The sequence below is a fragment of the Spea bombifrons genome, chromosome 5 (genome assembly GCF_027358695.1).
Source record: "Spea bombifrons isolate aSpeBom1 chromosome 5, aSpeBom1.2.pri, whole genome shotgun sequence".
Lineage (NCBI taxonomy): Eukaryota > Metazoa > Chordata > Amphibia > Anura > Pelobatidae > Spea > Spea bombifrons.
The window spans coordinates 30322441-30346779 of NC_071091.1; the positions used below are offsets into that span (position 1 = coordinate 30322441).

Genomic DNA, 24339 nt, shown 5'->3' on the forward strand with positions numbered 1-24339 from the left:
GTGGCTAGCAGCGGGGATTGTCTGCGTCGCAGACCTTCCCGACTGTCAGAGATCAGAGTTCCCCGGTGCGGGGAACTCTGATCTCTGACAGTTGGGGAAGGTCTGCGCGATGGACGCAGACAACCCCCGCTACTAGCCACACCTCCTTCCTGCTGCGAATAGCGTAGACATCTACACGCTGCCCCAGCTACACACCGGGGACTCAGAAGCACCGGTAAGTGGGGCGGGGGGGGGAGACAGGAGGATCCAGGTCCCCTGCAGCTGCGGGGGATCTGGATCTTAGTCGTCTCATAGTCAGACCTATTTGAGGTCTGATTATAAGACAGCCCCGATTATAAGACGAGGGGTATTTTTCAGAGCTTTTTTTTCTGAAAAAAACTTCGTCTTATAATCGAGCAAATACGTTATATTCAGTATCATCATTATTTTCCGTTTTGGCAGATTCTATGGGCATGGCAACACTTTTGCTTAACAGTTAACTTTGGTATGAAACTAAATCATATCACATGAGGATGACACGAGCATGAATGATCTGTAAAAAACATAGATTTATCACGGTTGTCAATTTTTTTTTCATGGTTTCACCACTTCTGCTCTGTCAGATGCCTAATATTCATAGCAACACTTTTGAAATGACATTTAGACTTGAACCACAAAATGAAGCTGACTAAAGCAAAGTGGGAAAAAACAGCGTATTATGTACTAAATCCAGGAAAAACTGACAGATTTCTACAGTATATGGAATGTCCCTGCAGACTGCTCCACTTTTAGCACTATGCCCATGAATTATTTCCAGTATATAACCTCAAACGTAGCTTATATATACAATATATGCCACTCACACAGCTCAGGAATAAAACAGAACGTGACTGTGACAGAGTAGTAAATGGCACAGCAGTTGCCATGGACTACCATTCTGAAGGTGCCAAATCTGTAGCCATGGTCAAGCCTGATGGGCCACAGAACGAGCCAACTTGGCCTTGGCAGACAGACAGGGTTTGTCTGAGCCAGTTGTAGCCTGGCTCAGACATGTGGTCTTTCATCCAGCCAGTCTTGCTTGAGTATACACAGGTTCTTCCAGTGATGCCAAACAGACAATGTGGCATAAGATTATGGGAACTGACTTCACAGCAGCTGGGGAACCAGATCGTGTTCATACCTGGCTAGCAGCACACAACCATATACTATCCACACAAAAAAAACCATTTTGATGGCTTCATCGGATTATGGAAACATTGAAACTTCTCGAGAATCACGTAGAATTAAAAAAATGACATTTAGAAAAATATACAGAACCGGCCTAGGGTTGAAAATTTGATTCTGCTATATAACGCCAGAGGCTTATAAATTACATTTTGGCTACATGCTGCACACACATGGCTGCCACCTACAGTTTTGCTGTTCAGAGGCTTGTATGTTCAGTTACATGAGCCGATGAGCCGAGAGCACGTTTCAGGCAAGGGCATTTGTAATGACTACAATTTTAAACAAAAATATTCAACACACTGGCGCAGTTGAATGTGTTAGTTTTTGTTAAAATGTATACGTTTTGCTGTATAATGTGACCCATGCTTATGCAAATAAAATTACATGTTTCTGTATGGCCTATTGCTTTTCTTTGTTCACGCATAATGTTTTTTTTTCTCAAAATCACTGGTCAATAATCACCGCTAATCATTCTCTAAAAGCCTCTGTTCTCAACATGGATCCTAAATATCTTACATTAATATGGAATGTATATTTAAATATAGATGTATTTTATGGTTGTCATTGGCCAGTCTTATCCCCAGGGGTTATGATGATATGATAGTGATGTCCAGGGATGGAGGGAGGAAGCAGCAGTCACTCCAGAAAATGAGCCCCATGTGTAGCAGATCTGGCGTCTGCATGGTGAAGTTTTGAGGTCAATGAGGTGAAGAATCCTCTATATGTACTTGTCTAAAGCAAAGATGGTTATTCATTCTTTATGTTCTTTGTAAAGAGTCCTTTATGTTCTTTGACTCTAGCAAAATGGTTGAAGAGCCGAGCCAGAGCATCTCAAAATTCAGTGGCTAAGAATTTAAATTCTGTCATTTATACCTTTTCAAGATGTAACCCCTTCATGACATGCTCACAATGCATTGGTTTTAAGGGGTTAATTTTCAATGATTTAATGCATGTAAAAAAAAAACAGAATTATATTAAAACAGCTTATCTCAGATACTTCATTAAAAAGCAAGGTTTTACACATAAAAATGGCTTTTAAACAGTAAGAGTATGAAAAAAAGTTTATAAGTTTATTCTTATGCAAATTCTGTGATGAAGCTGTAACAGTAAGTGATTTGGATTGTGTTTTTGGCTGAATCCTAGTTTGAGGAGCATGATGCAAAACCAACACCTACACTCACTGGCCACTTTATTAGGTACACCTGTTCAATTGCTTGTTAACACAAATAGCTAATCAGCCAATCACATGGCAGCAACTCAATGCATTTAGGCATGTAGACATGGTCAAGACAACTTGCTGAAGTTCCAAACCTAGTATTAGAATGTGGAAGAAGGAAGGGGATTTAAGTGACTTTGAACGTGGCATGGTTGTTGGTGCCGGACGGGCTGGTCTGAGTATTTCAGAAACGGCTGATCTACTGGGATTTTCACGCACAACCATCTCTAGGGTTTAGAGAGAATGGTCTGAAAGAAAAGAAAGAAAGAAAATATCCAGTGAGCGGCAGTCGTGTGGATGACAATCAGGGCCAGACTGGCCCACCGGGATACCGGGAAATTTCCCGGTGGGCCGGAAGGTCCGTGGGCTGGGCGGCCGGCAGACTAACCATGAAGACAGCCACTGAGCAGCTGCAAATGGCATTGAACGCCTCCCTCGGTGCCAGGGGCGGGCTGGGCAGGGGGACAATTGCCCCCCAGGCTGCCCGAAATCTAATCAAAGCGGCCGCTGGGTGCTGATGCGGCCGGCCGGCATCAGCACCCAGCAACCGTGTGCGATGGCCGTCTAGTGATGGGAGCAGCGTGAGGGGTGAAAGCTCCGCCCCCTCGCACTGACCTTTCACCCCTCACGCTGCTCCCATCACTATGCAGCAATCAGACTGCCGAGAATGTAATCTAAACGGCTGGTGCGTGCTGATGCCGCCGGCCGCCTCTGCTTTAATACTTTTTTTTTTTTTACTTTATATGGCAAGCCGATCCAGCTTACCATATAAATAAAAACAAAGTGTTAAAGTAGCTCCGGCCGGCGGCATCAGCACGCATCGAGTTGCATATAGAGGTATAAGGCATTTCTGGATGCAGAGTGACATATAGGGGGTCAAAAGGCATATCTGGAGGCAGAGTGGCATAAAGGGGGTTAAAAGGTATATCATGGGGCAAAGGAGCATATAGGAGGGTATAAAGCATATTGGGGAGGCAGAGTGGCATATAGGGGGCATAAAGCTTTTCTGGAGGCAGAGTGCCCCATGATATGCCTTTTAACCCCCTTCATGCCACTCTGCCTCCAGAAATGCCTTATACCCACTATATGCCACTCTGTCCCATGATATGCCTTTTAACCCCCTATATGGCAGAGTGGCATATAGGGGGTTAGAAGGCATATCATGGGACAGAGTGGCATATAGGAGGGTTGAGGCATATCAGGGAGGCAGAGTGGCATATAGGGGGGTATAAGGCTTTTCTGGAGGCAGAGTGCCCCATGATATGCCTTTTAACCCCCTTTATGCCACTCTGCCTCCAGAAATGCCTTATACCACACTATATGCCACTCTGTCCCATGATATGCCCTTTTACCCCCTATATGCCAGAGTGGCATATAGGGGTATAAGGCATTTCTGGATGCAGAGTGACATATAGGGGGTCAACGGCATATCTGGAGGCAGAGTGGCATAAAGGGAGTTAAAAGGGATGTCATGGGGTAGAGGGGCATATAGGAGGGTATAAAGCATATTGGGGAGGCAGAGTGGCATATAGGGGGTTAGAAGGCATATCATGGGACAGAGTGGCATATAGGGGTATAAGGCATTTCTGGGTGCAGAGTGACATATAGGAGTCAAGAGGCATATCTGGAGGTGGAGTGGCAAAAAGGGGGTTAAAAGGCATATCACGGGGCAGAGGGGCATATAGGAGGGTTGAGGCATATCAGGGAGGCAGAGTGGCATATGGGGGGTATAAGGCATTTCTGGAGGCAGAGTGACATAGGGAGTAAAAGGCATTTCTGGAGGCAGAGTGGCATATAGGGGATTAAAAGGCATATTATGGGGCAGAGTGGCATATAGGAGGGTATAAAGCATATTAGGGAGGCAGAGTGGCATATAGGGGGGCATAAGGCTTTTCTGGAGGCAGAGTGCCCCATGATATGCCTTTTAACCCCCTTCATGCCACTATGCCTCCAGGAATGCCTTATACCCCCTATATGCCACTCTGTCCCATGATATGCCTTTTAACCCCCTATATGGCAGAGTGGCATATAGGGGGTTAGAAGGCATATCATGGGACAGAGTGGCATATAGGGGGTATAAGGCATTTCTGGAGGCAGAGTGGCATATAGGGGGTTAGAAGGCATATCAGGGGGGCAGAGTGGCAAGCCTGGGGGCAGAGGTGCATAACTCGGGGGTAGGTTGTCAAATGAAAGGAAATAAAAACCAAACATGTCTCAATCATAGCTTTTATTAAATATGGAAAAAAATAGTCTACATGAATTAATAAAGAAATAAAAGTTTCTTACCAGAATATCGTGAAGAATAATGTGATCAGTGTTTTGTTCCACTGAATAAAATGGAACTCTTTCATCTAAAAATGTTCGCAGTAGTAAATGTTTTGATCCCATTATGTGTAATGTATTTCATTTATTAGGGCCTTTTAACACTTTTGCTTTCTGGCATTTTAATACAAATAATGAGATAAAAAGAATGGCACATAGTGTGACTCGGGTGTGTATAAGGGGTGCGTGTGGGTATAAGAGCTTCACCGTGAGATAAACTATATGGGGCTGGTCTCCAAATTTTTCCAGGGCTGCTTTTCAGTCCCAGTCCGGCCCTGATGACAATGCCTCGTTGAGGTCAGAGGAGAATGCGCAGACTGGTTCGAGATGACAGAAAGACAACAGTAACTCAAATAACCACTCGTTACAACCAACGTCTGCAGAATACCATCTCTGAACGCATAACACGATGAACCTTGAAGCAGATGAGCTACAGCAGCAGAAGACCACACCGGGTGCCACATCTGTCAGCTAAGAATTCGCACAGGCTCACCAAAATTGGACAATGGAAAACTAGAAGTGCTTCCCAAAGTAGACGATACTGCCCCCTGGAGGGCGCTGGAATAATACAGGGGGGCGGTAGTAGCCTCAGGTGTAATTGGGGGGGCATTGAATAAAAATAAGGGAAAGCATAAAGAAAGAAGAGTAGAAAGAGAGTCGTAGTGATTATGTTATTTTCCAAATAAACCCCTGGGGGGCACTTGAACAATCCTGGTGGATTTCAACGGTGTCCGCTGTTTTTCTTTCTTTTTTTTTTTTTTTTTTTTTTTAAGGGGGGCGGTGAGCCAAATAAGTTTGAGAACCTCTGTTCTAATGTATTAAAAGGGTCTACTCAGCCTATCTTGCTGAAGCCCATTCAGAGCTTTCCCGAGTAATTGGAATTTGCAGAAATACACAACCCTCTACCAGTGCAAGTTTACCCCAAAGTAGTGGAAGAGCTACCTCCATAGCCCTGCAAATGACCTAGGATACGGACGGTAATAAACCAGACTAGAATGTGCAAGAAGGAACCCCAGACACCTTACACAAATTTTGTAAGTTGACCCAGTGTGCGTGTCTGCAACCCTGCAACCTCCATAAGTCTTTGAGACTAGGTCTGAGCTCAGGGAGGCTCACCATAGAGGTTGAAGTGACCTCTGGCTGATCTTGCTTCCCATAAAGTGGCTAACCCATCACTGCGATAAAGATCTGGTGGCACTGCTGCATGGAAACCCAATTATTGCATGGGATACTACTGAACAATTGAGATGTTCTCCATGTACAGGATGAAAAATTGACTATATCAAAAGGGGACATAGCTTAAGAAGGGGAAATCATCGACATAAAATTGCTTCAACCTTAAATATTACCGATTTTAAATTCTGGCTACTGAACAAACCTACTGGAGACCCTGTCAGCTATACAGTAACCATATTTTCCGCCAAGCTATTAACAACCAGTTAAGAAGGGATCACGGTGGACTTCAAATTTACATTTTGAAGATTTCTGTTCCAAGAATAAACTTTGGTTGCATTGTATAACTATTTAAATAATTGAAATTATCACCTAACTATTTATAGTGACCCATTATATATTGTATAGTGAATTTAGGAAGTTGTAACCACAACTCTGCTACCAATGACCTCTTTAGTGAATAAATCCCTGTGACTTTAAGAGAGATTCTCTAAAAGCTAAAATTCCCTTTGATCCAAGTGTCTTTTCTTACACCATTATGTTTTTTTCTACTAATTACTATATGGAACAATGCTAAATGACACTGGACACTTTTGGCATATAGGTAGTTCTTTATTAGTAGTATGTGAGAACATAAGTGCAAAACCCATGCCTTTTTCCTTCACTTCTACGGTCTTGTAAATAAACTTTCAAGATGCTTTCAGATTTAAATATCACAGCACAGTTTAGTGAATGTGTTCCTACAAAACCGGATTGCACGTATTCGTTTCATATGTACATTGTACAAAATAGAGAACATTTTTAAATTGTTTAAACTTGCAATATTCTGTAATAATACTATAGGCAGGACATTTCATGTAAAAAGATACGTAGAAAATCTTCTTTTGAGAGCCAAGTTGTTGTATGGTGCCGAAATCCTTATACCACCCCAGCAGCACAAGTCAGCGGCCACCATTCTGGTGGGACCTGAAACGGAGTGCAGTGCACGGTGGGATCCTCCTGCTGCCAAGGGTGGGCTATCAGGGGCCTTCTGAGAATGTTGTAGTCTTCTAGCAATCTTTACTTCCACACTTTTACAATGCCATCCCTAGAAGCAGTTACTATGAATCCTTGTGTGGTTTGGAAAGTGGCCATGTCTGTGATTATGTCATGGTGTCCAGCTGGCAACGACTCTGGCCCTTTTCGGGGTGTATCTTCACTAGGACCAACTGGATGCTTGCTTTGAATTTCCTGTACATTAAGAGATAGAAAGCCAATGTGGAACAGTACAAAAAAGGCATTTTATATTATTTTGAAGTATATTCAGAAATTGTTTTGTATTTTTGCTACTAATTAGGCCACCATAAGAAAATGTCCAAAAGTTTGAAACCAAAACTTGCAACATTGTGCAGCACTGGGAACGCCTACCGTATATAATGTTTTGTTGTACTGTGCTGTAGACGCTGGGTACATGTACTTTGCCTAGTGATGTCACAAATACTCCTAGTTCTTGTATATATATAAAATACCACCAGCTCTGTATATACTTTTAAACATATTTCAATAATAATAAGGTGCCTGGATTTTGGGATAATTCTTCATTAATCCCAAACCTAAATACACAAAAAATATACAATTAATCATCACACTTGTTACTCAACAGTAATAAGAAAAAAAAACCTTAATATGAATCTAGTCCACAAGTCCATATGATTGTGTTGGTTCCCATCGTACTTAATACGATGGCGCTGAAAGGTGTGCAAATTATAGTAAAATTACTTACTTGGACAACCTCGGTGCCCTCGATTATTTTGCTGAAGTACGATACAGGAGGTAGATTATTGGTGCTCCCTGCAATAATGTAAGATCTCTTCGGACAAGCCAAATTCCAAAATCTGAAAGTTACAACCAATTAATTATAATCACGCACAAAACATTCATTTTCAATATTCAGGCGACCTGCATAACCAAATGCAGAACTTACCTGATTTTCATATCAGACCCTGCAGTCAATAATATGGGGTTTCCATCTGCTGGACTACAGTAAATCCCATGAACACTGTGAGGAGACGCCTATCAGAAGGAAGACATGTTGGACAATAGATGATAAACTAAAGGTCTCCTGCCTCAACAACATTATAAGGCATAAAATATTATATTTTAGCCCAGGATGGACACGACACATACCTGTCTTTCAGAAAGTGGGGGAGCGTTACTGGCCCACAATGTAAATCTACGATCTCCAGTTTCCATATCCCACATGGAGACTTCATTATTGCCTTCAACAGCTTGGAGTCAAACAGAACAGGGCTTTTATTAATCGTGTGCCACACACAACAATGTAACCCCTCTCATTGTATTAACATCTAACATCATCTTTAGTGGGCTAGTCCATGTATCCAATATCTTTTTTGTGAATTAACGCTCTCATATGTCATATTAAAGCTTGTGAGCCCCTAGTTTAAGAAAATGACCGATTCCAGACTAGACTTCCCACGTAGCTGAATTGTAATATGTAAAAACACGCAAATATTGTTGCATATCAAATATTAACTATCATAAAAAAACGCAGTTGATGTACAGAAGGAATAGTTCTAACAAAAATTGAATAATGGTCTTTGAAAACTGATGTTCCAAAGCACCGAATTACAAAAGTGAAATAAGCCAGAGAGCTTTCAAAATATGTTCCTCTGATATTCATGAAATTTGTTTAAAATGTACCTGTTAAGGAGACACTCCAGCCATAATATGAACTGTAATGCATATGACAACTGTGCCCCCCATGCAAATGGGGATGCTGCGGGCAGGGGTCTGTTCAGATGCAGAGAAATTTCCTCCTGATGTTAGCAGGGCTTAACATGTCTATACAAACAGGACCCAAGGGCTCCTTTAAGGCATATTTTCTTTATTATTTTAAATTTAGATGCTCATCCTGTACTCACCTGCTATGACCCACGACTGATACATGCTGAGTGGGTGCATCAGAAGGCGCCTGATGCGCGCACGAGCCGGATGAGTGTGGCTGGATATTGGTAACTGGAACCTCATGTCCCAGCACGCCATAGTTCCACTGCTAGTACCTTGAAACACAAAAACACCGAATGAAAATCCCAGATGTGTACATCGACATTTAAATGGAAAAGCAATGGGATATTGCACGTGTCGATACTATTACAATGCCCCTTTAGCAGGGGTTTCAAGCAAGCAGACCACCACCCACATCCAGCCCTTTAAACTTCCTTGTCCAGCCGGTCACACACAGATCTGTAAGTTGAAAACACTGTGGATGCGGTAGACATTTAGGGTGTCCGTCCATGTACAGCCGAAACACTGCGCGGGTGCCTGCACATAACTATGTGGCCGTATGGCGCCTGAGCACCTGCTTAGATGTGGGCACCGCATGTCTAGAAAGAAGATCCTACAAGATAGCAAAATATCTGTAGGTTCAAACTGAATTTGACATCCCTCCACTAAATATTAACAAAATAATGATTACTGTGCATTTTTTTAAGTTATAAATGAAACCATTATAAAAAAAAAAATAACTATAGCCTACAAAATTCCTTGTGATGGCTATTGAGAACCCCATATTGCACGCAGCCTTACCAATACACAGCCAGCACTGATGGATATCTACTGCAAACGAGGTTATAAGACCTAATCTCAGATCATGTTTCAATGTCCAGGCGTTGGAGGAGCATCTCAGATCCCATCCCACCAATGAGCCGTTCACAGTGGCATAGGCCAGCACGGACTGTGACCCCGAATTAAACTGATGCATGTCCACCACGCAGCCGTCTTCCTGTAGATTCAAGGATCTACGGAACAAAACAGATTATACATTTCACATTATACATTTCCTATGGCTCCAACCACAAGCATGTTTTATTAAATGGTTATCACGGGTAACAAAACAAGAAAAACAAGTAGAAGAGATTTTGTAGATATTGAAAAGAAGCACGCGGAGTACAAGATCTCGGGCATTATATACATAGTGTGGGTGCTAATATATATATCATATATATAGGGTGTTTGCTTACTAAAGTCAGAGACTGCAGGCAGGTTTACAAGGAGGGCCGACGTTTGAACTCACCAGCGTCACTATGTGCTACGAGGGGCTATCCCAGGGAAGTCGATTTTCTATGACTGGCTGAGCCGGCCCAGGATAAAAATCTCACTGATTTAACTATGCATTATTCAGGGTCAACCAAGCTTTTCCTTTACCATAATCTCACTGCTGTTGGTGCATAGTGAAGTCAAGGAGTTGAAACTGCAGCTGTACATTGAGTACATGGCAGGCAAGGTATGCTCAGAAGGTCAGCTACATTTCTATTACGTAGTCAATTTCTTCCCTCGATTGATCACTATGGTATGTATTATCTAAGCTTAGTAAGGGGGGGGGTGAAAGATTGGAAACAAAAATATGACTTTACTATCTGAGTAGTAATGTAAGGGGAAATAATGTTTCTTCTGTGGGGCAGAGTTTGTAGTTTTACACCCACAGTGTGCCCTATACATTTAAGTACTGCATGAAAAGTATGAAGTATGAAAACTGGCCCAGCTTCCCAAAGGAGAAAAATGTCCTGACTCCAGCACTCAAAGGGTTAAGCCAATGAGTGTCCTACAATAAGGAACAAGGCATTTTACAATAAATTACATATAATTTTTATAATGCATTATTTGTTATCCATCTAGTGCCAACATGAGAACAAGATGGAAAAAATGGATATATATGCACACACACACACACACACACACACAATACAGTACAAAATACAAGTAAAAACACTCATAGAAAAGTAAAGCATACCTGCTTTGAAGAGGGTGAATTTTGGGAGATTTGGGGGGCTTTGAAGCTTCAATGGCAAGAAGCTGAATGTTGCCGTTGTCTGAAGCCACAGCCAAATAATGCGATGCTTGGCAAAAGGTCATTGTCTTAACATGGCCCCCGATACGGGAATATGTTAATACTGATCTGTTACAAAACATAAAAAGGGCATGCTAAATCACATAACATATGTACATAGCTGGGTTTAAACATTTTCCAAATATCCATTATGTATGGACCACTGCACACTGGTTCCCAGCAGTGGAAGTCACTTCTTTCTTTCTGGTTTAAATCATGATAGTGGCAATTTTGATTATCTTGTATATGAAACCGCACTGGCAAATTAGAGCATTAACATTACAGTACGATGCTTAATGGTAGTTGTGTTGTACAAGAGAGTTAAGACACCCTTATCTTTAAAACAAACATTTGTGAACTATTTAACAATTTGACACACATGACTGTAAATTTAAACAATGTCCTAGTGCAGATCACTTTCTAAGCTTGTTTAATGAAATGACGTGTAAGACACGTCATAGGTCGTTAAGTGACCGTTTTTCCGTGACGTGTCTGACCCGTCAAAAGACCTTAAGGGGTTAAAGCATTGCCAAGTAATTGGGTCAACATGTGTTCTCTTTCCATAGAATTAGCCGCACCTTGTGGTCGTTGTCTTTCCTTCCATTTTCTGGCTGTTCCAGATCTTTACTGTCCCATCATTTGAGCACGTGGCAAAAATGGAATGTTCGTCTGAGACTCTTATTCTGTTTACAGGGCCCTTGTGCTCATGTAGATGAGCCACTAGCAGGCCTTTAGGGTGCCATCCTGGCAACAGAAACACTTGTTAAATAGGTATAGCCAATATTATACTTAGGAGAGTATAAAGATAAACTATAAAGGCTAAATATGTGTTAATTCATACAACATGTAGAGCAGATGGGTAAAATCATTTGTCCTATATAAAAGTCAGGCACGCCTCAATGTTTTTATGTTTTCTTCCAATTTTGTGCTCTGATGTTTTGCTCAGTAGAAGTAAAAGTCAAGTTTATTTTACTTCCACTAAGATCTAAGTACATTGAAAGAAGCAGAACCAAAAGAACATTGATCATGATGGATTTTACACCATGGGTTTGATTGCGCAGTGGCTCCATGCTTTCAGTTACCTGTTGGCGGAGGTTTACTCTCCCACTCGGCAGCCTCCATCATGTGTTTGGCGAGTCTCTCTGCATTGCACTGCTCCCGTTTCTGCTGGACGAGGTGCTGAAGTTCACTTTTACATGTTGTCATGCGTATTTGGAAGGCTGAAGGCAAGGATGTGCTGGTGTGGATCTGCAGGGTTGGTCTCCTTGACTGGATACCTGTCCCCTCGGTAGTCTAGGCAAGGTAATAAAGAAAAAACACGAAAAAAGCAAAAGTAGGTATATATTCATGGGTGAAATATTTAAAAAATAATTTCCTTTTTCATTGCGTCATAATGGGAGGAAATTGGTTTACAGGAAAATCCTAATGTACCGAGCACAAAAGAACAAAAAGTTTCTCACCAGTAAAGGTTGTTCTTTCCACTGCCATAGGTGAACTTGCAAATACTAGCCAAGAGAGCCTTTGCGTTAAGGCTCTTTCATTTTTAATAGGAATTATAACGTAATAAGTTTTATTTACAGTATCCCAATTAACAAAATATATATGTTTTTTGGGGGGAAAAAAGAAGATAAACGTGTTCCTCCAAAGTGACACAAACGTTAGGTGCCAAGAATCTTTATAGCCAACTTAGCACTACAGAATACAGGTGATGTTCTATACTGTGATCAGGATAATGCGGTCTTTAAACTTAAATACCTGTGGGGAGGATGACAACGGTACGCAAAGAGCAGCAGAAGACTCAGATCGAAGTGGCTTCCCAGACTCCTGCTCGGACGGCAATGTTCTTGTGCCTGCCTGGTTCATGCTCGATGGCTCCATTGCCCCAAACATGCTCCTCCACTCTTCATTCACATTAGAATCTTGTTTTACATGTTTCCGGGCTAAAATATAAACAACATAACTGTAATCAAACAAAAATATTTGTAGAGGATGTAAAGGCACCACAACTAGATTTGTAATAAAAAAAAAAATACTATTTTAATTCTTATTGTATAATACCAGTTCTCTGTAATTCTCAATGGATGCAATTAAGAATTGTTAAGATGATCACATACATACACACACTGGCCACTTTATTAGGTACACCTGTTCAATTGCTTGTTAACACAAATAGCTAATCAGCCAATCATATGGCAGCAACTCAATATATTTAGGAATGTAGACAACTTGCTGAAGTTCAAACCGAGCATCAGAATGGGGAAGAAAAGGGATTTAAGTGACTTTGAACGTGGCATGGTTGTTGGTGCCAGACGGGCTGATCTGAGTATTTCAGAAACTGCTGATTTACTGGGATTTTCACGCACAACCATCTCTAGGGTTTACAAAGAATGTTCCGAAAAAGAGAAAATATCTAGTGAGCGGCAGTTGTGTGGACGAAAATGCCTTGTTGATGTCAGAGGCCAGAGGAGAATGGGCAGACTGGTTTGAGATGACAGAAATGCAACAGTAACTCAAATAACCAGTCATTACAGCCAAGGTATGCAGAATACCATCTCTGAACGCATAACACGTCGAACCTTGAAGCAGATGGGCTACAGCAGCAGAAGACCACACTGAGTGCCACTCCTGTCAGCTAAGAACAGGAAACTGAGGCTACAATTTGCACAGGTTCACCAAAATTGGACAATGGAAGACTGGAAGAATGTTGCCTGGTCTGATGAGTCTCGATTCCAGCTGTGACATTAAGATAGCAAGCTCAGAATTTGGTGTAAACAACATCAAAGCATGGATCCATCCTGCCTTGTATCAACGTTTCAGGCTGGTGACGGTGGTGTAATGGTGTGGAGGACACTTTCTTGGCAAACTTTGGGCCCCTTAGTACCAATTGAGCATCGTTTAAAAGCGACAGCCGACCTGAGCATTCCACGAAGAATAAAGGCAGTTCTGAAGGAAAAAGGGGGTCCAACCCAGTACCAGCAAGGTGTACCTAATAAAGTGGCCAGTGAATGTATATATAATATTTACACATACATACATACACAAAATTTAAGTTTCTTTTTTTTTTTTTGTTTAGATGCAAGTGTAAATAGCTTCATACCAAATTTCACCACTTACTGCGTTTGTCTTCAGTATCCAGTTTTGGTTTAACAAGATCAGCTTGCCTTCCGCTGAGGCCCAAAGCTTGCAGATCAATCAGCCCTTTTATAGAACTTTCATGTGCATGGCTTTGATCTGCTATGTTCGCCTTGGCCTTGTTCGACTTTAACATGAAGTCTTTTAGTGCTAAAAGCTTGTCTTCTTCATCTTCTGTCATCCCCTAAGATATTTTAAAAAATAACGCAGTATGTTTGTAATACATATACATATATATATATACATATATATATGTATATATATATAACTCCATGCTTGAAATCAATGTGCAGTCTTGTTGCAAACCAGGAATCACACAATTATACTGTATACATATCATTATATTATTATTATTATCTTTTATTTATATAGCGCCAACAGGTTACGCAGCGCTTACTACAATACATAAATTCAAGGGGTATGACAAGATGTAAACACAAATGTAATAGATACCATCCATTAATGCAAATCTTCCTATTTCTCCAGATTCTGATCTCACATATCACCTAAGGTCCGGGTTAACTATTCATCCTACTCGTAAGCATTTTATCCAATCTAAATGTAATGAATTAATAGCATACCTGAGACAAGAGCTTCTTTAAGAGCTGAGCGATTGCTGGATCATCGGGAGGAGGACACTCGAGCAGAGAACCGTTTCTCTTCTTCTGGCGCATCTGGAGATGTCTAAAGAGGCTTGCGATGTCCTTTGATCTCAGAGCATAATCAAATATGGAGCGGCTTACTGGTTCCTTCAGCACACTCAGCAGAACTATCTCCTTGTCTATCTGTCATTCAGAGAGGCACACTCTCAAAAAAACAATAGCACCCAACCCAAAACATACGGCGGCAATAAAGTGACTTGTTTCCTTCTTCTAGGATAGCACAGTTCTAGAAACAGCTCAAAATGCAGACATACTTGTATCTAATGCAGATTTTATAGCATTATCAGGATGTATCTGCTAGATGTACACCCATTTCTTGATGTATACACAAACGGGTCAGTTCAGCAGCATTGTTATGCTTGTTATGTCTGTATTTCCCTTTTTGTAATTTTTATACTATGGTTACAGTGATATGATACATAAGATATCGAACATGTTTTAGATCATGTAATAACCACACAGTGATCCCGTACCTGTATAATTGGCTGGGTGATGAATGGATGGAGGTAGGGCATTAGCTTACAGTATACGTCTGCTATGTTTAACTGCTGGGCTACTGTAGTGATAAATCCAACAGCACCATACCGTATCCACAGATTGGGGTGGCATAAAAAGGGTGCTAAGTAGAAACAAGAAATAGAAATAAGACTTTGATATGTAAAATCGATTCAAATTAAAATGCAATATTTCAAGCATGTTACATGGCTATAGTAATAGCTGGAGGGCTCACTTTTATTCAGAAGAAAGGAAAACTAAAGCTCCTAAAGCCTGCAATGCCATTACCCAAATAGAGGCTCAATTTTCCTTAAATGGTAAACGAGAAAAAACAAAAATTCTATTTCTAATCTACAAATTAAACCCAGCATAGCATGGGCCAACAGTTACCCAACAGTGACTCTTACTGATCTGACAGACAGATAGTTCGAGCTAATGTTAGGTCAACTGCAAAAGTGTACATTAAATTAAAGCGAACACCACAGACCTACCGGCACAATAGGCTAAAAGACATCGTTGCTCGATAAAGATTAAACATTGTGATAACTGTGCATCATGTAAGAATTGTACATACAACATATCTATCTAGATCATGCCAATAATGAACGTGCACTGCTTTTAATCCATACCAATGTCACAAGAAAATTCATAGACATGTGGCTTTTGAAGCAGACCCAATTGGCTCATGCAGGTCAGAGCATTGAGAGCTTTAAAGATGACAAACTCTTCGACATCGCTCAGGCCCTGCTGGAGAAGGGGTTTTAAGATCGAGGAGCTTTGCCACCCAACGTACGCGGCTACACCTGCAAGAAAGGATTCCAAGCAGAGGTCAAGCAAACTAGTTTAGACTCAGACACTAAAAGAAAAGTTTCAAACAGATACATTAAAGGGTGTAGTTTAAATCAGAATAATCCAAACAGCTATAAAATAAACTGGGCTACTTTTCTGAGCGTTGAAAAAATGCTTAAGATGGATCTACGGCTCCACTAATTTTATCGTGCGCTATCTGTGGGCCTACGGACCTTGAACGTATAGCGCCCTGATATCAGTATGTCGTAATATCACCAATGATGGGTTCGAATGATCCATTGGGTACCATTATTATTATTAAATATTTAAAATTAAAAATTTTTTTTTCTTTGGGCACTCTTTCTGTTCTGTACTACGCATGTAGACTTATGAATCTGATCAATGTTCTAGAGCACAAACCAGTGGGACTAAAATAGACTGATAGTAAGGGGACCCATCGGCGCTTGAGCAGCTCATTAGGTTCTGCTTCTTGCCCTCTCTCCATAGAGGCAAACAAGAAAGAACCTTCCTGCGTCACTTTTTATAGTAAGAAACAAAAGTCTATATCAGGGGCGTCCAACATGCGGCCCGCGGGCCAAATGCGGCCCGCGAGACCTCGAGGTGCGGCCCGCGTAAGATCGGCAGCCAGGGCAACCGATCTTATGCGAGCCGCACTTCAAGCCCTGCTACTTACTTGTGGGAGGGTCTTCTGGACTGCACACAGAGGAAGCGGAGTTCACGTGACATCCTACTTCCTCTGTGCTTTAGCAGAGAAGGCAGAGGGAGGCCGCGCCCCCTGCTGAAGTCTGTAAGCGGCATCGAGGAGCTGCAGTCCAGGTAAGGGGGTGGGGAGGGTGTTTGAATGAGTGTGTGTGATTGAGGGAATGAATCTGTGAATGAATGATTATATGAATAAGTGTGTGTGTGTGTGTGTGTGTGTGTGTGTGTGTGTGTGTGTGTCTGTGTGTGTGATAGCATGGATGTGTAAGTGCTGGAACCTAGGCATGATGGGACTGTGATTGCTGTTAGCAATCACACTCCTATCATGCCAAGTCAGCCAGTACCAGCTGCCCCCCTTGTGTATTGATGCTGCCAGCAGTATGGGGTCTGCACTTACAGCCACCCTGTACCAGCATGTACTGGCTGACTTGGCATGATAGGAGTGTGATTGCTAACAGCAATCACAGTCCCATAATGCCTAGGTTCCAGTATTTACTGGATGGATGTGTGCTGGAACCTAGGCATGATGGGACTGTGATTGTTGTTAGCAATCACACTCCTATCATGCCAAGTCAGCCAGTACATGCTGAAACCTGGCTAGCTGCCCCCCTTGTGTATTGATGCTGCCAGCAGTATGGGGTCTGCACATCACTTACAGCCACCCTGTACCAGTGTGTATTGGCTGACTTGGCATGATAGGAGTGTGATTGCTAACAGCAATCACAGTCCCATGATGCCTAGGTTCCAGCATTTACTGGATGGATGTTTAAGTGCTGGAACCTAGGCATGATGGGACTGTGACTACTGTTAGCAATCACACTCCTATCATGCCAAGTCAGCCAGTACATGCTGAAACATAGCTAGCTGCCCCCCTTGTGTGGTGATGCTGCCAGCAGTATGGGGTCTGCACATCACTTACAGCCACCCTGTACCAGCATGTACTGGTTGACGTGGCATGATAGGAGTGTGATTGCTAACAGACTTTATTTTAATCTGCATATTTTATTAAAGGCCATATTTTTTGTCACAGTGAAAAATGAGTGCGGCCCGCGCACGTATACAATTCTGATGAAGTGGCCCACTGCAGAAAAAACTTGGACACCCCTGGTCTATATAGTACTAGCCGCTATTTCTGATATCACTGCATCTAATATATTCACGCTGTCTATTACTAACCGACCTGTAATTACAGAATTATGCACAACTATATACAAGTGCTACAGGTTAATATACATATACATGATTAGGTACATCCTTAATGGAATGATGATGTTGATTTCGCTTTGTAGACATATATACTGCCATCAGCTCCTTCTTTCTGAAATGTAAGTAATTCTTCAAGAAAAACAATAATTTTAAATCCTCGCCCTTCTCTTATAGGTAGAAGCCAATAACTGATCTACTGCAATTCAGGAACACACCTAATTTGTTTTAGGACCACAAAGATAACATAAAGGTATGTCCAGAACATGCTATAACAAAAGATACACAATCTAAATTCTATAGCATTCTATTTTTAAATTCCATTTTTTTATTTGTTTAAAATCCTGTGAATTTACAAAGGCCAGAATCATAGATTTCTAAATGGTTATAGGACTGCCAGTTGTATAATAAGAGAAAAGCATTAGATAGGAAAGGGAGTACCCACCAACAATGCTGTCAAAGAAAGCGCCACGGAGGTGCCAGTCATTCTTATCATTCAGAAATGTGATCATGTGAGAAAGGAGGACGTCGTTAGCTTTTTGCCGACCAAAAAAGACACAGAGCCTTGTTATTCCATTCTCCATCAAAGTCTGCTTGACAATATTCTCCGGGTCACTCAGCAATGTCACCACCTTTTGCTGGACCATTTCATGCAAAGCCTGCAACTCTGAACACACAATAAAACAAAATGAAACGTAAATGACTTGCCAGGCAGCACAGTCAGTATAGTAGGGCAAGTCAACAAGCAGCTCTTGTCAAACTAAAGGTTCTCCGATCCTAGTACCGTACTTGCTCGATTATGAGACGACCCTGATAAGACGACCCCCCCAAAATCTGAATATTTATTTAGGAAAAAAAGAAAGAGCCTGAATGTAAGACGACCCTATAGGAAAAAAGTTTTACTAGTAAACGTTAATTAATGTGAACTATTTTTTTTAATAAAAGCTATGATTAAGAAAAAAAAAATTTTTGTTTTTATTTCCCAGCTCCCCATTTATGCACATCTGCCCCCAGGCTTGCCACTCCTATATGGCACTGTGACCCATGATATGTCTTTTAACCCTCTAAATGCCCCTGTGCCCCATGATATGCCTTTTAACCCTCTAAATGCCACTGTGCCCCATGATATGCCTTTTGACCCCCTATGCGCCACTCTGCCTCCCGAAATGCCTTATACCCCTATATACCACTCTGGCATTTAGGGGGTTAAAAGGCATATTATGGGGCAGAGTGGCATACAGGGAGGTATAAGCCATTTCAGGAGGCAGAGTGGCGTATAGAGGGTTAAAAGGCATTTCTGGAGGCAGAGTGGCATTAAGGGGGTTAAAAGGTATTTCATAGAGCACGCTGCCTACAGAAATGCCTTATGCCCCCCCATTTAACACCCCCCACAAACACACTTAGTGGTGCTCTCGACTCCCTGCTGTGTAGCCGGGGCAGTGTGTAGACGTCTACGCGATTCGCATAGGCAACTTCCGCTGCAGCCAGAAGGAGGTGCGGTTAGCAGCGGGGGTTGTCTGCGTCCATCGCGCAGACCAACCCCGTCTACCCGCTACACAGCAGGGAGTCAGAAGCACCGGTAAGTTTGGAGGGGGGGGGTTAAATGGGGGATAAGACAGGAGGATCCAGGTCCACTGCAGAGCTGCGGGGGATCTGGATCTTATTTTATATAGACCTCTATTTGAGGTCTGGTTATAAGACAACCCCAATTATAAGACGATGGGTATTTTTCAGAGCATTTGCTCTGAAAAAAACCTTGTCTTATAATTGAGCAAATACGGTATGTTTGTGGCCAGTCATATGCTAGTTATGGTTTCAAGAGACAGCAACTTAAGACAGTAAGAATATTGTCTGATTGAAGCCAAAATTATTTTCATTGGAATATGAGGACTGGGATACACCTCATATTTTGTACCCGTCTGACATCTTATGTGCCGATGATGTCAGCGCACATGTACGCAAATCAGCTCATACTAGGATTGAGTGATTGTCCATCACTGCTCCTGCAACGAGGATTGCTCTTTTCTCCTCACAAGCGGTAGGGGTATCTAGCTAGGATCCTCTACACTAGGGAAAATTGTGAGTGCCTATCTGAGACCGGATCACCTCCTGCAAGCTTCTTTTGAAGTTATTTTGTAAAGTTAACAGCAACGTCAATGAGGGCAACCTGTAAAAAAGAAAAAAAAAAAAAGAGTACAGTACCTGTGTCATAATTCTCACTGGGGTGTGACACTTCTTCTAGTTCTTCACTGTTTGGATCATTCTCCATGTTTAGGTTCTTCAGCTGCACCAGTTCCAAAAACCTTAGGGCAGTTTCAGCCAGAAGAGCAATATTCTCTGCACAACAAGAACATCAATGTTAAGTTAGGTGATGCAGTGAATGTTAAACAAGGTTTTCAGCAGTACCGTCCGATGGTGGCATGCCAGTATTTTTTATATGGCCACATAAAATCACATAGAATTTATATCTTTCTACTGATTTGATAGACTAGTCTTGTCAATGGCGCACTCTGGCCCACTAAAAAACAAAACACTATTCTAGACAATCCCAGTTGTCATGATCAAAAAGCCTGGTTCAAGCTATTTTTCCCATCTTTACCTGCATAAGCAAGTCTGACAATAGTCGCTTCGTCTTGTGCCAAATGCGCTATGCCTGGCAATATGTACTCTGGATAAATGTTAATGTCATTTCGAGGAACTTCCTTCACGAGGGCAAGAACCTTTGTCAACGTTCTCACAGCTTCAGCCTTCACTCTAGGAACAGAGTCATTGCTAAAATGTAAAAGGTACGGGGTGATACGGTCCAGTAAGACCTCAACGCTCAAGCGCGGAGCCAGATGTAAGATAAGTTCCAGGGCAGCCAGCTTCGAATCGCAGTACTTCAATGTCTGCAAACAGGACGTAATCACAGAGACCAAGATGAGCAGCCCGTGTTCCTTGGTTTCACCCTCGGACTTCTCGCTTTGATCATCGCCACAGAGGTTGTGGATGATGTTGTCTAGATCTTTGCGGATAACAAGGATGCGTTCATCGGCAGAGTGGAACGTTTCTTTCGCGAACTGGGCCATGTACGGCTGTAAAAATGTGTAAAAGATGTCAGGGAAGGCATTCCCTCGCTGTTGTTTTAAATAATCTTCCGCTGCTAATCTTTTCTCCGGTTCACGGCGGATCATTTGTGTGACCTATGTGTAACGTATGCACAGACAAAAAGAAAACGTATATGAATATCATTTTGTTGTACAAAGACATAACGCACTGAACAGGACTAGTAGCAACAGTGGCTTAGTAGAACTTCCATAAACCATTTTGTTTACCTTTGTTTGTATTTACTGCTAGTCCTATAATATTTTGCCTGTACTGAGTGAAAGATTACGCTCTGATTTACATTACAGAGGTTCTAGAACTACGCGTTAATCATTAGCAAAGGTTACACGTGGCGTTCTACATATTGGCTCACTTTCTAATAACTTGATGCTGCTCTCCCCAAAATAATTAAACACCCCAATGCAACCAAACGCCAAAATTCTGATCAAGCATCACCGCTACGTTAGTAACTTCTAGCAGTTTGCGTGTGGATTACAGTGTGTTTACACGCACACTTTTTGGTTGAAATGCCAAATCTGTTTTATACTCTCACATAACAAAAAAAACTACAAGAAACAAAACACAGCATAAATCCCACAAATAACATCATATCTGAGAAGCGACATAAAAGTGGCTTGGGTTGTTTTATTAAGTTATCCATGCTTTCACTGCGGAAAGATAGTTACCAATTGCCGGATAGAGCTGTCTTCAATTTTGCTCAACACCTGATCGGGTGAGAATTGCCCCTTTTTGTAGGCCAACAGCTGAGACAGGTCAAACAACGGCACCCCTTCTGTGAACAGTTCTGCTATAACACAGCCTGAGGAGAGAAGCAAACATGTCGACATTACGGTGATTGTCGCTACGTTGACTCAACTATTCTGCAAGACGTAACAAGACGCCGTTGTCATCTGCCCATTCTACCCATCATTGGTGATGTTATACATACAAGATCATCTATGATATGTGGTTTATTTAAACAACTTTGGAAGTTGCGGTCTTGCTTAGCCAACAACAACATGCCCCTGCTTGAAAAAATAACAATCATTTTAATTTATCATAGAGCCACAACATAAAATGACCACTTTAAACATTGCTGTTTTTTTATGGATAAAAATGGCGTAATTGGCTACATCCTCCTCCGTCCTGACTGTGGCTGTTATATGAACGAAAATATGTACCCTAAGGCTGCTGACCGTATGAATGTCACCAATGTTCTAAGTATGGATATGGCCGGATATGGTGTATGCTGCTTAATGAATCAATTACAGAACATACAGAGGAAACAGTTTAGCATAGTTTAATCTACGTGCCTAAGAGGGAACCCAGTGTTGTCAACATGGTTCCTCCAACACAAATTGATGGTCAATGCTATAAATGAGAAGACCCTGCCATGACACAACCATCATAGAAACACAGAATTTGACGGCATATAGGATCCATCCGGCCCATCTAGTCTACCCATTTTTCCTGACCTTAATCAGTCTTGTCTTAGATTCAGGATAGCTTTATGTCCCATGCATGTTTAAATTCTTTCTAGCGTCTACCAACCATTCACCATTTTGGTAGCCCTCACCTGAGCGTTCATTAAAGATACGTATGCGGTAACGAAATAACTGATAGAAATTGGTAAAAATGACTTGCGCTTTAATTTAGAGCAACCCAGGGAAAAACGTAATTCCTTCACACTGTTCCTACCAAACCGATGATGTTCTCCGCATCCCATTTTCAGAAGATATACCTGCTGAGAAGATATCCATTGCTCGCTTAAGATCCCCTCTTGTTCTTTGGTTGTTGTTTGTAAGATCCACCAAAGGCGTAGATGGATCTTTAATGGACTCAAGTTCTGTGGAGAAGGTGGTGCCGTCAACAAACCTCTCTGGGGCGATGTAACAGGTTCTCCTCCTGGAGGTGTCAAAGAAATAATTGAAGTCCGCAGGATTGTCTTCTGGTAGATAGGTGGGCTTGAAGCTGGCAAAGTCTGTCAGGAGGACCCAGTTCCAGCTGGTCACCATGACATTCTCTGTTTTGATGTCCCCATGCCTGACCCCAGACTTGTGTGCCTGGTCCACAGCAGTCAGGATCTGAAAGGCAATCCATCGCTTCTCAATGTTGTTCAGGAAGGGACGGGTGCTGATCCTGTCATAAAGGTTGTCTCTGACATATTGTCTGAACAGCATGGCTGCCTTCTCGTTGAGGGTGAACTTTTGGAAAGGGAGACAGTTTTGGGAAGAGCACAGCCGGATCTTCAGCTCTTCCAGCTCCTGTTTATAGTTGGTGAGGGGCAGAGATGGGTCCTGTATGGCAAAGACCTTCACCACCACTAGGCCTTCCCGGTGCTTGGCTCGGGCAACCTTAAAGAACCGCGTACTGCCCAGGCTCTTGTCATATTCAAAGTCATGAATGTCCGAGAAATAGCTGTCCACAGAGAGGATCTGGGAAGGGGCTATCCCCGCGAGCTGGTTCCCCATGACTTGCACCCTGCCTGGGCTCAAAGGGTATGCGACTCAGAAACCAGGAAACCGGCTATGTAGTCATCGGCATGGGCACTTCATATGTACGCGTAAGCAGCGCCTAAAGCATTCGCGTGAAAACGCATAAATGTATGTATAAATGTAAGCATGTATGTAATGTATGTTATGTATGCGGCTCTTCAGACAGCAGATCTTCTCTTCCTGTTTGGGAGGCCGTCCTACTGTCAGCGTGCGCGTTCACGATTAGGCGAACGCTGTGCAAGGCAGAGAAGCACTGGCTCTCGGGAGCGTGCTGACTGTGCACGAGCAGAGGGGAAGCCGCTAAGTTACAAAACAAAGCGGGGCCGGGGCGCGCTCGGCTAGTCGGCTACAGGGCGGAGTTACAGAGACAGGAGTGGAAGTGGAGGAATGATCATGTCACAACAGAACAACGTCGGTTTTCTTAGTTGATGTATGAAGTATGCTGTATAACTATATATATAATGTACTATATATACAATATATACTGTAGTATATATATATATGATATATATATACTGTACTATGGTGCTTGTCGACCAAGAGGCAATGCGTGAGGATTGTATGACATGTAGACCTAACACAGCCAGATGTATATTTGACTTTGATGGCGCACCGCAGTCTTTCCAAAGCTTGTAATTATGTGTCTTACAATTATATATGACATTTAAAGGCATTTCACCTGCTTTAGATCAGCTAGTGAGCGTACTTAGGCATTGTGCCTGTAAAATAAAGTACAGGCCATGGTATTACTCCTATAGCATTATTTCTCATGAACTATTCTTGTTATATCTTGTATAAGAGAAGAAAAAGTAACTTTTGAACACGCTAGGATAGGATAGCAAAGCGTTTCCGTCTCCCTTTTTTTCTTCTAATATTCAGGATATCCTTATTCTTTTCCCATGTATGTTTGAATTCACTCACTTTTGCTCGATGTCTGTTCCGCTTCCACAGTCAATG

The 24339-nt window shown here is 42.1% G+C and overlaps 1 protein-coding gene across 2 annotated transcripts; it reads right to left on the minus strand.

Moving 5' to 3' along the window:
• Nucleotides 1-6508: 6508 nt before the first annotated feature.
• Nucleotides 6509-23557, minus strand: PIK3R4 (phosphoinositide-3-kinase regulatory subunit 4). Of its 2 annotated transcripts, none has more exons than XM_053468147.1 (19): nt 22629-23557; nt 21574-21707; nt 20403-20877; nt 20006-20140; nt 18249-18470; nt 15721-15894; nt 15070-15215; nt 14516-14719; nt 13917-14118; nt 12558-12742; nt 11885-12095; nt 11381-11546; nt 10707-10871; nt 9503-9714; nt 8839-8976; nt 8084-8184; nt 7881-7969; nt 7680-7791; nt 6509-7147 (listed from the first exon to the last, which is right to left on the minus strand). In XM_053468147.1, the coding sequence occupies exons 1-19, from the start codon at nt 23356-23358 to the stop codon at nt 6977-6979; spliced, it is 3972 nt and encodes a 1323-aa protein (XP_053324122.1). In that variant the 5' UTR covers nt 23359-23557; the 3' UTR covers nt 6509-6976. The 2 variants fall into 2 exon arrangements, with proteins under 2 accessions (XP_053324122.1, XP_053324121.1); XM_053468146.1 differs by having other exon boundaries at nt 20403-20985.
• Nucleotides 23558-24339: the final 782 nt, after the last annotated feature.